The following is a 12,993-nucleotide window of genomic DNA, read 5'->3' on the forward strand; positions in this document are numbered from 1 at the left end:
GGTCCATGGCCAGGAAACTCCCCAGACCTTAACCCCATTGAGAACTTGTGGTCGATCCTCAAGAGGCGGGTGGACAAACAAAAACCCACAAATTCTGACAAACTCCAAGCATTGATTATGCAAGAATGGGCTGCCATCAGTCAGGATCTGGTCCAGAAGTTAATTGACAGCATGCCAGGGCGGATTGCAGAGGTCTTGAAAAAGAAGGGTCAACACTGCAAATATTGACTCTTTGCATAAACTTAATGTAATTGTCAATATGGAATGCTTGTAATTATACTTCAGTATACCATAGTAACATCTGACAAAAATATATCATAACACTGAAGCAGCGAACTTTGTGAAGACCAATACTTGTGTCATTCTCAAAACATTTGACCACGACTGTAGTTGGACACGATGTGTCTTCTAATGTTATAATAAACACAGCTATAAAACATATCCTGGGGTAGACAGGTCCTTCACAGTTTATTATTGCCATCATTCACATACAGGACATTTACATGCTGCCCTATAAAAACACTTTATAACACTTCAGGGGACCTTCTTCTAGAGGTCTTCTTTCTCAAGTCGCACTGAAGTTAACTGCACATCCATTGGTGTGAACACCTACCTGACAGAGGCACGTCAACTAAGGCACGTCTTCAGCATACAAATCCCTACTAGTTACCAGAAATCATATGATGGGTGGTGCAATGAGAACAGCTATTATTGCGTATGTATATAGAGAGATTTGAAGTTATGATATCATCATCAATCCATGTATGACCTGATCTGGCTTACATAGAAAGATGCAATACATGACATACTGATTAGCATTGTGTTGTATGTAAATGTACTACAAAATGTGCTACAAAGTAGGTGAGCAAAACTCAATGATGAGATTAATTTACTACTTTTAATTAGATGTGCTGATCTGCATAAAATGGAAAGATGTGTGGATTAATGGGTGGAAATGAGTAAGAGGCTTAAACAAGTATTGGTTTTAGACAAACTGGCTTTTAATAATCAAGAGTTTACAAAAGCCCCAAAATGTCATGTTTAAACTAAACATTTCAATCTTTCTACAAAAATCACTACGGGTTGTCATACACATATTCAACTTCAGCCATTCTAACAACCGATCTCCAGTCCCATATGAAAAGAAGCCCATTCATTGTCAGTGTGCATTGGTTACATACTTCTAAAGTGACAAAAGCCCCAACGATCGTCAAAGTCAGGACAGGAGTGAGATATATGGTTTTCTCAGCATTCAGAATGCAATCATTAGGCTAGTCGGATGTTACTGATTGGCACAGATTCACATAGGCACTTGTGTGTTTGGTGTAATGCAGCATGCTATTCACAGGCAGAGTTGAGCAGTAGCCTTTAACTCACATCCTTCAAAAGTAATAAAGAAGGAAAGAAAAGAGTAGAGGACGAAAAGCAACAGATATTTTCCAGATCAACAGCAGAGTCACCGGACAATCAACAGAAGAGATCGCTCTTCTCAGCAGAGGTTTCAAAGGTTCTTCTTCAGTGATCACTTTTCAGGAAACAAAGTAAAGAATAGAAAGGTGTGGGTGTAGAGTCCTTCCTTTTCTTCATCGCCTACTCAGCTGCACTGAAAAACAGAGAGAACTAATATATCACTACAATGTGGTACAGTTTTATCTATTGATAAATATAAGTATTTCATTGATATTATATGCCGGTTATTGTTATTAGCTGAAGAGCCAGAAATGTTAAGTAGCTGTAGTATTGGAATTTGACTGATATCAGACTCAAGATTTGGAAGAGAGAGAGTGAGATCACTCACCATTGCCATGGTTGTTATGTCAGCATGCAGCAGGGTTTAGTAGGTTTCAGGAGACCTAGAGCAGACAGTGCTCTGACCAAAGGTTGAGCAAAACACACCCGGAAAATAGCATACCACCATAGAATACCCACCACCACCACAGATCCCCCTCCCCACCCTAACCTTAACCCTTTAACCTAACTCCTAACCTTAACCCTAACCTTAACCCTTAGTCTAGCTAACGTTAGCCACAACAAATTGGAATTCGTAACATATCATATGTTTAGCAATCTCGTAACATATCATACGAATTGTATTTCGTAACATATCATACAAAATGGATTGTGGACATCTACAAATTAATATATACCATACAAAACGTAACATATTATACTAATTAGAGTGTCCCGCATTTACATTTACTATGTAACGTCTACCCCTGAGTCTAGGTTGCCCCTAGATGTAACAATGTTGTAATTGGAGATACAGTAATACACATTCTAGATAGACCTACAGACACTGGTAGGCTGAACATGAACAGTTTATGAGCAAAAAATTGGTTGGGAAGATACTCATATTCCAGTGAGTCAGCCTTACTGGAATAATAAAGTTGCTCTTTGTTTGTCAAGTAGAGCCAATAAATGCGGCTTGCAAATAGTGGCCTGATTTGCATTTTCAGGCTACACTGATCAAATGCTGTCACCATCTGGCTATTAGCTGACAGTTCATTAGGTATACACTATACAATCTTGTATCACTGTCTGTCACTCTGACTTGGCAACATATCATGACAAAACATATCATGGTAAAATAAGTCCAAGCCCTGTTCCTCAAACCTTTTATAAACAGAGTGGAATGAAAATGCAATTATGTTGAAAGCATTTCAGCTCACACAAAGAAATCCTCCCAATTTAATTGTCTCACTACCTCGATATCGCCTGCAGAGGGTACAATGGTATAGCAGCAAAGGTCCAAGATTCAGGGGCTCATCAAAAACTTAACTTCAAATATGACTGTTTCATGTACATATCGATTGAAAATAATATATCATATTCTGTCCTTACTACTACATTTACTACTACTATTACTACTAGTACTACTACTCATTATTTACGTTGTAGGCTATCATCGGAGCACTTTTAGCACACAGCTTTTGAAGAAGCTCAAATGTATTCAATCCCCATCATAGCTCTCTGCAAGGCCCCCTGAGCGTGTGCAAGCGCAGCTGTTGGCACAAGATTAGTTCTAATTTTGCAGGTGGCTCCTAAAGTCAGAGTGGCTCTGACAAAAGTCCCACCCAACCACTAAATTAAGAAACTCTTTAATACTATCATGGCAGCCATTTTGGGTGTGCAGTATTTGCAAGTGAGGAACTGATTCTCTCTCAAGCATTTGTTTAGCAGGTGTCACGCGCAACCAACCAATTCCAAATGGATTCCCCTCTGGCACCAGCATTAAGAGGTAAAGAATGTGCCTTTGTGAATGATTCCTCACAGATGTCATCTCAATAGAAGGTGGGGGGGGGGAAGGTCTACATAGGGACAGGCCTTTGTATGTTTTATATGAAGTCTCCCCTGCAGCACTGATGATGACCCACATTGGTGCCCCAGTGCAGTATTTCCCATGATCGCAGGTCCCTTTGTTTTCAATGGCCGTGAGGCAGCAGCATATGATGACTATTAACTGTATCCTTATAGAACCTTAAGCTCCAGGATATTAGACTGTCTGAAGACACAGGGGGACATAGAGAGAGAGATGGCGGAGGGATGGGAGAGGGGTGTTGGGGAAGGGATGTACAGTGCATTCGGAAAGTATTCAGTCCCCTTGATTTTTTCCACATTTTGTTAAGTTACAGCCTTATTCTAAAATTGATTAAATTGTAAATAAGGTATTTCTGTTTTTTATTTTTAATAAATTAGCTAAAATGTCTAAAAACCTGTTTTCGCTTTGTCATTATGGGGTACTGTGTGTAGATTGATGAGGAAAAAAATAAATTGTATCCATTTTAGAATAAGGCTGTAACGTAACAAAATGTGGAAAAAGGGAAGGGGTCTGAATACTTTCCGAATGCACTGTAGGTCTGGTGGTCGTTGGCGGGGATCAAACAGAAAGTGTATAATAGAACGAATAAAGCAAGCTCTGCCAGCATGTGCCCTATCAGACCCAGTTGTGTGCTCTACCACATCAGTGGAAGCCTATTAGTGGCTAACAAGTCCCTTCAAAAACAGAAAAACAATAGCCTACTGCAGCCCATTCGCCTGGTGGCAAGGTACATTTTTACATTTACATTTTAGTCATTTAGCAGACGCTCTTATCCAGAGCGACTTACAGTTAGTGAGTGCATACATTATATTTTTTCATACTGGCCCCCCGTGGGAATCGAACCCACAACCCTGCCGTTGCAAACGCCGTACTCTACCAACATCCCTGCCGGCCATTCCCTCCCCTACCCTACCCTGGACGACGCTGGGCCAATTGTGCGCCGCCCCATGGGTCTCCCGGTCGCGGTCGGCTACGACAGAGCCTGGATTCGAACCAGCACTGCAATGGACAGTGCCTTAGACCACTGCGCCACTCGGGAGGTACACTGTTGGTGATGTCATACTAGTGTAATCAGTAAATGGGTGAATGCATAGATACACACTGCTTTCACCAGAGCCATATCTATATATACAGTTGAAGTCGGAAGTTTACATACACCTTAGCCAAATATATTTAAATTCAGTTTTTCACAATTCCTGATATTTAATCCTAGTAAAGATTCCCTGTCTTAGGTCAGTTAGGATCACCACTTTATTTTAAGAATGTGAAATGTCAGAATATTTTTTATTTTTAATTTTTTTATTTCACCTTTATTTAACCAGGTAAGCCAGTTGAGAACAAGTTCTCATTTACAACTGCGACCTGGCCAAGATAAAGCAAAGCAGTGCGATAAAAACAACAACACAGAGTTACATATGGGGTAAACAAAACATAAAGTCAAAAATACAAACAGAAAATATATATACAGTGTGTGTGAATGTAGTAAGTTATGGAGGTAAGGCAATAAATAGGCCATAGTGCAAATAATTATTTATTTCAGCTTTTATTTCTTTCATCACATTCCTAGTGGGTCAGAAGTTTACATACACTCAATTAGTATTTGGTAGCATTGCCTTTAAATTGTTTAACTTGGGTCAAACGTTCCGGGTAGCCTTCCACAAGCTTCCCACAATAAGTTGGGTGAATTCTGACCCATTCCTCCTGACAGAGCTGGTGTAACTGAGTCAGGTTTGTAGGCCTCCTTGCTCGCACACGCTTTTTCAGTTCTGCCCACACATTTTCTATAGGATTGAAGTCAGGGCTTTGTGATGGCCACTCCAATACCTTGACTTTGTTGTCCTTAAGCCATTTTGCCACAACTTTGGAAGTATGGTTGGGGTCATTGTCAATTTGGAAGACGCATTTGCGACCAAGCTTTAACTTCCTGACTGATGTCTTGAGATGTTGCTTCAATATATCCACATAATTTTTCTTCCTCATGATGCCATCTATTTGTGAAGTGCACCAGTCCCTCCTGCAGCAAAGCACCCCCACAGCATGATGCTGCCACCCCGTGCTTCAAGGTTGGGATGGTGTTCTTCGGCTTGCAAGCTCCCCCTTTATCCTCCAAACATAACGATGGTCATTATGGCCAAACAGTTCTATTTTTGTTTCATCAGACCAGAGGACATTTCTCCAAAAAGTACGATCTTTGTCCCCATGTGCAGTTGTAAACCGTAGTCTGGCTTTTTTATGGCGGTTTTGGAGCAGTGGCTTCTTCCTTGCTGAGCGGTCTTTCAGGTTATGTCGATATAGGACTCGTTTTACTGTGGATATAGATACTTTTGTACCTGTTTCCTCCAGCATCTTCACAAGGTCCTTTGCTCTTGTTCTGGGATTGATTTGCACTTTTTGCACCAAAGTACGTTCATCTCTAGGAGACAGAAAGCGTCTCGTTCCTGAGAGGTATGACGCCTGCATGGTCCCATGGTGTTTATACTTGCGTACTATTGTTTGTACAGATGAATGTGGTACCTTCAGGCATTTGGTAATTGCTCCCAAGGATGAACCAGACTTGTGGAGGCCTACAATTTCTTTTCTGAGGTCTTCGCTGATTTCTTTTGATTTTCCCATGATGTCAAGCAAAGAGGCACTGAGTTTGAAGGTAGGCCTTGAAATACATCCACAGGTACACCTCCAATTGACTCAAATGATGTCAATTAGCCTATCAGAAGCTTCTAAAGCCATGCCATCATTTTCTGGAATTTTCCAAGCTGTTTAAAGGCACAGTCAACTTAGTGTATGTAAACTTCTGACCCACTGGAATTGTGATACAGTGAATTATAAGTGAAATAATCTGACTGTAAACAATTGTTGGAAAAATTACTTGTGTCATGCACAAAGTAGATGTCCTAACCGACTTGCCAAAACTATAGTTTGTTAACAAGAAATTTGTGGAGTGGTTGAAAAACGAGTTTTAATGATTCCAACCTAAGTGTATGTAAACTTCCGACTTCAACTGTATATATATATATATATATGTATATATATATATATATATATATTTATATATATATATAGATATAGATATAGATATGTACTGTATATGGCTCTGCCCTTCACCAGTGATGGAGTGGCAGTCACACAGTGTGTCACACCCTGGGTAGTGGGTGAGGGGAGCAAGGAGAGGGAGGTGAGGGGGTCAGAGGGAGGTCGGGTGGTCAAGTGAGGGGTTTTGGGTGGTCAAGTGAAGGTGGTATTTTTGAGACTTGGGAGTGGATAAGAGGCTCTGGGGTGGGGGGTTAAAGTGAAATTATACCTTACCCATAATCCTTCCTAACTCACAGTGTGCTTGTCGATGTTGCTTATAGAGAGGTAAAATCAGGTGTGAGCTCTATCCTGAAAAGATAAAGGCAGGGTGAAAGCTGTTATGTACAGCAGCCCAGAACTTTACACAATTTCACAGCTTGGAAACAGACAACTTAACCACAACTTTGGCCCCAACTTTGGCACTTATGGAAATGCAAATAAGTTTCACATGCTTACATCTTCTCCATATAAAACCTAGTGCCAAAAGTAAAAACATTGCACTGAGCTGTATGATGTAAAGTTTAGGCCAAAGTTGTGGTTGAGTTTATTTCAGGCCCAACGGTTGGTGTGGTGAGCAAGTACATGCTGTGCTCTCATGTGTAAACACACAAGTGAAAGGCACAGGGTACAGGGCACAGGGATTTAGTAACATATAGCTGGGTTTGGGGCTGGAGTGGGACTATAGTTTCTCATATGAAAATGTATTGATACATTGTTGGTCATTTAAAACCCTGAGTCACTGCTCAGGCTCCAAACAAGAGTGGAAGCATACTCCCCAAAAAAGACAAAGAAAAACATTCCTGAAACTCAGGCCCACATGCCTTTCCTCCCACCCCTCCTTCTTCTTCAGCAGCTCGCATCTCCATGGTAACATAATAAAACAACAGAGCTAGGCCTAGCAGATATTTGAAGACCTTGATTCAATTCTTGTGTTAGAAGGCACAAGCCACCAATCACATGGCATTTCAGACATCCACTCCCCTCGCAATAGAATCTGGGGAGAACCCCCCCCCCAAAAAAAAAAAAACGGTAAATGCTGCTATTAATCCATGATACTGCCTTGTTGTCACACCCCTAAACAGAGTCCCCATCCGCCCCCTGCATACTCACTCACTAAGTCATTCCAACCCCCAGCAAGTATTGGGCCCCAGGCTCACTGCACTGCTCCACTAGCAGAGAACAGGACTGGCTAAACCAAAAGATAGGAGGCATCTTGCCCTGTTACATCACATAAAGCCTCCCTCCCTCTGCTTATGCAAGTTCAAGCCCTAGGATGTGATATATATATAGAGAGAGAGAGAGAGAGAGAGAGAGAGAGAGAGAGAGAGAGAGAGAGAGAGAGAGAGAGAGAGAGAGAGAGAGAGAGAGAGAGAGAGAGAGAGAGAGAGAGAGAGAGAGAGAGAGAGAGAGAGAGAGAGAGAGAGAGAGAGAGAGAGAGAGAGAGACAGAAGGAGGGGGTGGTAAAGAAAGGACAGGGTGATGAGTACAGGCTGTAACTGAGAGAGAGACCACCACAGTCTATAGGATGATGTTTGGCATTACAAACTAAGAGTAACCTCTAGGCTTCAAAACAAGCAGTTGTTGTTTTTGTCTTCTTCCTTAAGTGCCCCTCAATTTTCTTCAGTGAAGTTCACTAATCTTATTTTACAATCTGGTGACCTATAAAGATATAGAACATCCCACTGGGCACACACTGGTTGAATCAACGTTGTTTCCACGTCATTTCAATGAAATTACGTTGAACCAATGTGGAATAGACGTGGAATTGACGTCTGTACCCAGTGGGATTTCTCAAGTCTACATTTATTTTGAGGGAGTTAGTAGCTACAGGTACAGAGTCTGGAAAGTCCCTCACTGCTTTGGTGGGTTATTGGTTTAACTGTCCACTCTGTGACCAACCTCCTCCTCCTATCTGCAGGGGAGATGTTGTCATAGATGGCACCTAAATGCCAGGTCAACACACAAGGACAGGATAGGGGAGGGAGGAAGAGAGGGAGAAGGTGGTTGCATTGGCGTGAAGTAGGAGGATAGCTTAGACTAGAGTCTCACCTCTGCTCCTCCTCCATCTCCTCCTTGGTCATCAGCTTCTCCAACTTGCTCATCTTCATTCCTGGGGTAAAGTGCACCTCCTCAGCTGATGCCACGTCAGAGAAAACAAGAGGGACCATGGTCAACACACACATACACATCATTCATACATACAGTACAAGGACCCCTAATGTTTGCAAGCTCTTTTTCTCACACACACACACACACACACACACACACACACACACACAGATCAATGTTTGGACTTGCTCATTGGATCGAAGAGCCCTGTGGGGCCTCTGTGGCTGTTAGTTACAGTACTGTTGTTGCTACAGTATATCAGGATTACAGGAAGGACATACATTTACATTGACGTCATTTAGCAGACGCTCTTATCCAGAGCGACTTACCTTATTTATTTTTAATTTTTTTCATACCCCCTGTGGGAATCGAACCCACAACCCTGGCGTTGCAAACACCATGCTCTATCAACTGAGCTACATCCCTGCCGGCCATTCCCTCCCCTACCCTGGACGACGCTGGGCCAATTGCGCGCCGCCCCATGGGTCTCCCGGTCACGGCCGGCTACGACAGAGCCTGGATTCGAACCAGGATCTCTAGTGGCACAGCTGTGGAATAGACCACTGCGCCACTCAGGAGACCAGCAGTAGAGTACAGTCAAAACGGAGCCAAGAGTGACCGTGTGGCCGTGATTAAATCCAGAGTCAGATGGCTGATTCACTTTTATGTGTGCCAACGTCGCTGATTCAATTTACAGTACACAGAGTGACATTACAACCCTGTGCTATTGGTGGAACCAGACCCCAACAGTCCCGTGTCTTAGTGAGGCAGTTTGTCTCTCATCCAGAGGAATACACTTTACTGATACAGACAGCTGTACAAACCTGGCCTGTAGCCACCAAGGTCATATCCCATAGATAGGTCTGATAGTGAAAGAGACACTGATCAGGGTAAGCAAACCATTTTTCAAGGAGTCCATTCTACCAAGAAGATACAAGCTCAATAATTAGATGTAATGTGGTGTTAAATGTAACACCTGTTACATTTACATAGAGATCTTAAACATGATCATAGGATGACAAGAGTTAAGACATCACATAGTTGTAGCTCCATGGAACTGCATTACGGTGAACTAGTGTTCATTTTCTGTCCTTAGGTAACTGTCAACTTCAAATGACTCAATAAATACACTGAGTATACAAAACATTAAGAACACCTTTTCATGGCATAGACTGACCAGGTGAATCCAGATGCACGCTATGATCCCTTATTGATGTCACTTGTTAAATCCACTTCAATCAGTGTAGGTGAAGGGAAGGATACAGGTTAAAGAAGGACTTTTAAGCCTTAAGACAATTGAGACATGGATTGTGTATGTGCCATTCAGAGGGTGAATGGGAAAGACTAAATATTGAGGCTGTTCTGCGGGCAAAAGGGCTGGGGTGCAACTCAATATTAGGAAGGTGTTCCTAATGTTTGGTATACTCAATGTACATTCCTTGCTAACCAGTATGTTCTAAAAACCACAGCGATCATCAGTCCATGTCACTTATTGAAACTCATGTTTCACTGTCAATCAACAGTTAACTGTTGGTGAGGTGGAGACATGAGATCACATTTGGTCTCAAAGTCCACATTTCTCCCCTTTACCATCTCAACATGCAAAATGGTAGCTTTACTATTTTTTTTCTTCCTGGAATCGAGTTATCTCCCCTGCACACACACCCAGTGATGATTGCCTGCTAGCAGCAGCAGTGGCCAGTATGCTATTCAGTGAGGATATACTGTAAGGCAGGGTTCCCCAACTGGTGGCCCTCTGGCCGAATTTGGCCCGCGGGTGATTTTATTTGGCCACCCAAGTTTTTTTAGCAACATTTTTTTGACATATACAGTATCTCACAAAAGTGAGTACACCCCTCACATTTTTGTAAATATTTGAGTATATCTTTTCATGTGACAACACTGAAGAAATGGCACTTTGCTACAATGTAAAGTAGTGAGTGTACAGCTTGTATAACAGTGTAAATTTGCTGTCCCCTCAAAATAACACAACACACAGCCATTATTGTCTAAACCGCTGGCAACAAAAGTGAGTACACCCCTAAGTGAAAATGTCCAAATTGGGGCCAAAGTGTCCATCATTTTCCAGCACTGCCTTAACCCTCTTGGGCATGGAGTTCACCAGAGCTTCACAGGTTGCCACTGGAGTCCTCTTCCACTCCTCCATGACGACATCACTGAGCTGGTGGATGTTAGAGACCTTGCACTCCTCTACCTTCCGTTTGAGGATGCCCCACAGATGCTCAATATGGTTTAGGTCTGGAGACATGCTTGGCCAGTCCATCACCTTTATCCTCAGCTTCTTTAGCAAGGCAGTGGTCGTCTTGGAGGTGTGTTTGGGGTCGTTATCATGTTGGAATACTGCCCTGCGGCCCAGTCTCCGAAGGGAGGGGATCATGACACTCCCACCACCATGCTTGACTGTAGGCAAGACACACTTGTCTTTGTACTCCTCACCTGGTTGCCGCCACACACGCTTGACACCATCTGAACCAAATAAGTTTATCTTGGTCTCATCAGACCACAGGACATGTCCTTAGTCTGCTTGTCTTCAGCAAACTGTTTGCAGGCTTTCTTGTGCATCATCTTTAGAAGAGGCTTCCTTCTGGGACGACAGCCATGCATACCAATTTGATGCAGTGTGCGGCGTATGGTCTGAGCACTGACAGGCTGACCCCCCACCCCTTCAACCTCTGCAGCAATGCTGGCAGCACTCATACGTCTATTTCCCAAAGACAACCTCTGGATATGACGCTGAGCACGTGCACTCAGCTTCTTTGGTCGACCATGGCGAGGCCTGTTCTGAGTGGAACCTGTCCTGTTAAACCGCTGTATGGTCTTGGCCACCGTGCTGCAGCTCAGTTTCAGGGTCTTGGCAATCTTCTTATAGCCCATCTTTATGTAGAGCAACAATTATTTTTTTCAGATCCTCAGAGAGTTCTTTGCCATGAGGTGCCATGTTGAACTTCCCGTGACCAGTATGAGGGAGTGTGAGAGCGATGACACCAAATTTAACACACCTGCTCCCCATTTACACCTGAGACCTTGTAACACTAACAAGTCACATGACACCGGGGAGGGAAAATGTCTAATTGGGCCCAATTTGGACATTTTCACTTAGGGGTGTACTCACTTTTGTTGCCAGCGGTTTAGACATTTAATGGCTGTGTGTTGAGTTATTTTGAGGGGACAGCAAATTATACAAGCTGTTGTCACATGAAAAGATATACTCAAATATTTACAAAAATGTGAGGGGTGTACTCACTTTTGTGAGATACTGCATATATACAGTGGGGAGAACAAGTATTTGATACACTGCCGATTTTGCAGGTTTTCCTACTTACAAAGCATGTAGAGGTCTGTAAGGTACACTTCAACTGTGAGAGACGGAATCTAAAACAAAAATCCAGAAAATCACATTGTAGGATTTTTAATGAATGTATTTGCATTTTATTGCATGACATAAGTATTTGATCAACTACCAACCAGTAAGAATTCCGGCTCTCACAGACCTGTTAGTTTTTCTTTAAGAAGCACTCCTGTTCTCCACTCATTACCTGTATTAACTGCACCTGTTTGAACTCGTTACCTATATAAAAGACACCTGTCCACACACTCAATCAAACAGACTCCAACCTCTCCACAATGGCCAAGACCAGAGAGCTGTGTAAGGACATCAGGGATAAAATTGTAGACGTGCACAAGGCTGGGATGGGCTACAGGACAATAGGCAAGCAGCTTGGTGAGAAGGCAACAACTGTTGGCGCAATTATTAGAAAATGGAAGAAGTTCAAGATGACGGTCACTCACCCTCGGTCTGGGGCTCCATGCAAGATCTCACCTCGTGGGGCATCAACGATCATAAGGAAGGTGAGGGATCAGCCCAGAACTACACGGCAGGACCTGGTCAATGACCTGAAGAGAGCTGGGACCACAGTCTCAAAGAAAACCATTAGTAACACACTACGCCGTCATGGATTAAAATCCTGCAGCGCACGCAAGGTCCCTCTGATCAAGCCAGCGCATGTCCAGGCCCGTCTGAAGTTTGCCAATGACCATCTGGATGATCCAGAGGAGGAATGGGAGAAGGTCATGTGGTCTGATGAGACAAAAATAGAGCTTTTTGGTCTAAACTCCACTCGCCGTGTTTGGAGGAAGAAGAAGGATGAGTACAACCCCAAGAACACCATCCCAACCGTGAAGCATGGAGGTGGAAACATCATTCTTTGGGGATGCTTTTCTGCAAAGGGGACAGGACGACTGCACCGTATTGAGGGGTGGAAGGATGGGGCCATGTATCGCGAGATCTTGGCCAACAACCTCCTTCCCTCAGTAAGAGCATTGAAGATGGGTCGTGGCTGGGTCTTCCAGCATGACAACGACCCAAAACACACAGCCAAGGCAACTAAGGAGTGGCTCCGTAAGAAGCATCTCAAGGTCCTGGAGTGGCCTAGCCAGTCTCCAGACCTGAACCCAATAGAACATCTTTGGAGGGA

The 12,993-nt window shown here is 43.1% G+C and overlaps 1 protein-coding gene across 6 annotated transcripts in view; it reads right to left on the reverse strand.

The window, feature by feature from the left end:
• Positions 1–980: 980 nt before the first annotated feature.
• LOC311103717 (uncharacterized protein) overlaps positions 981–12,993 on the reverse strand; it is a 37,058-nt gene continuing 25,045 nt past the window's right edge. Inside the window, exons 3-5 of one of the 6 annotated variants that reach the window (XM_084145334.1) lie at positions 8,438–8,522; positions 6,623–6,697; positions 982–1,603 (exon numbers count right to left, since the gene is read on the reverse strand). In XM_084145334.1, coding sequence (XP_084001460.1) covers positions 6,664–6,697; positions 8,438–8,522 — 119 coding nt within the window. In that variant the 3' untranslated portion in view covers positions 982–1,603; positions 6,623–6,663. Of the gene's footprint in view, positions 1,604–6,622; positions 6,698–8,437; positions 8,523–12,993 lie in introns of all 6 variants that reach the window. The other 5 variants (XR_014610116.1, XM_084145333.1, XM_084145335.1 and 2 more) reach the window with 5 other exon arrangements.

The sequence above is a fragment of the Coregonus lavaretus genome (assembly GCF_964263955.1).
Source record: "Coregonus lavaretus genome assembly, chromosome: 28".
NCBI lineage: Eukaryota > Metazoa > Chordata > Actinopteri > Salmoniformes > Salmonidae > Coregonus > Coregonus lavaretus.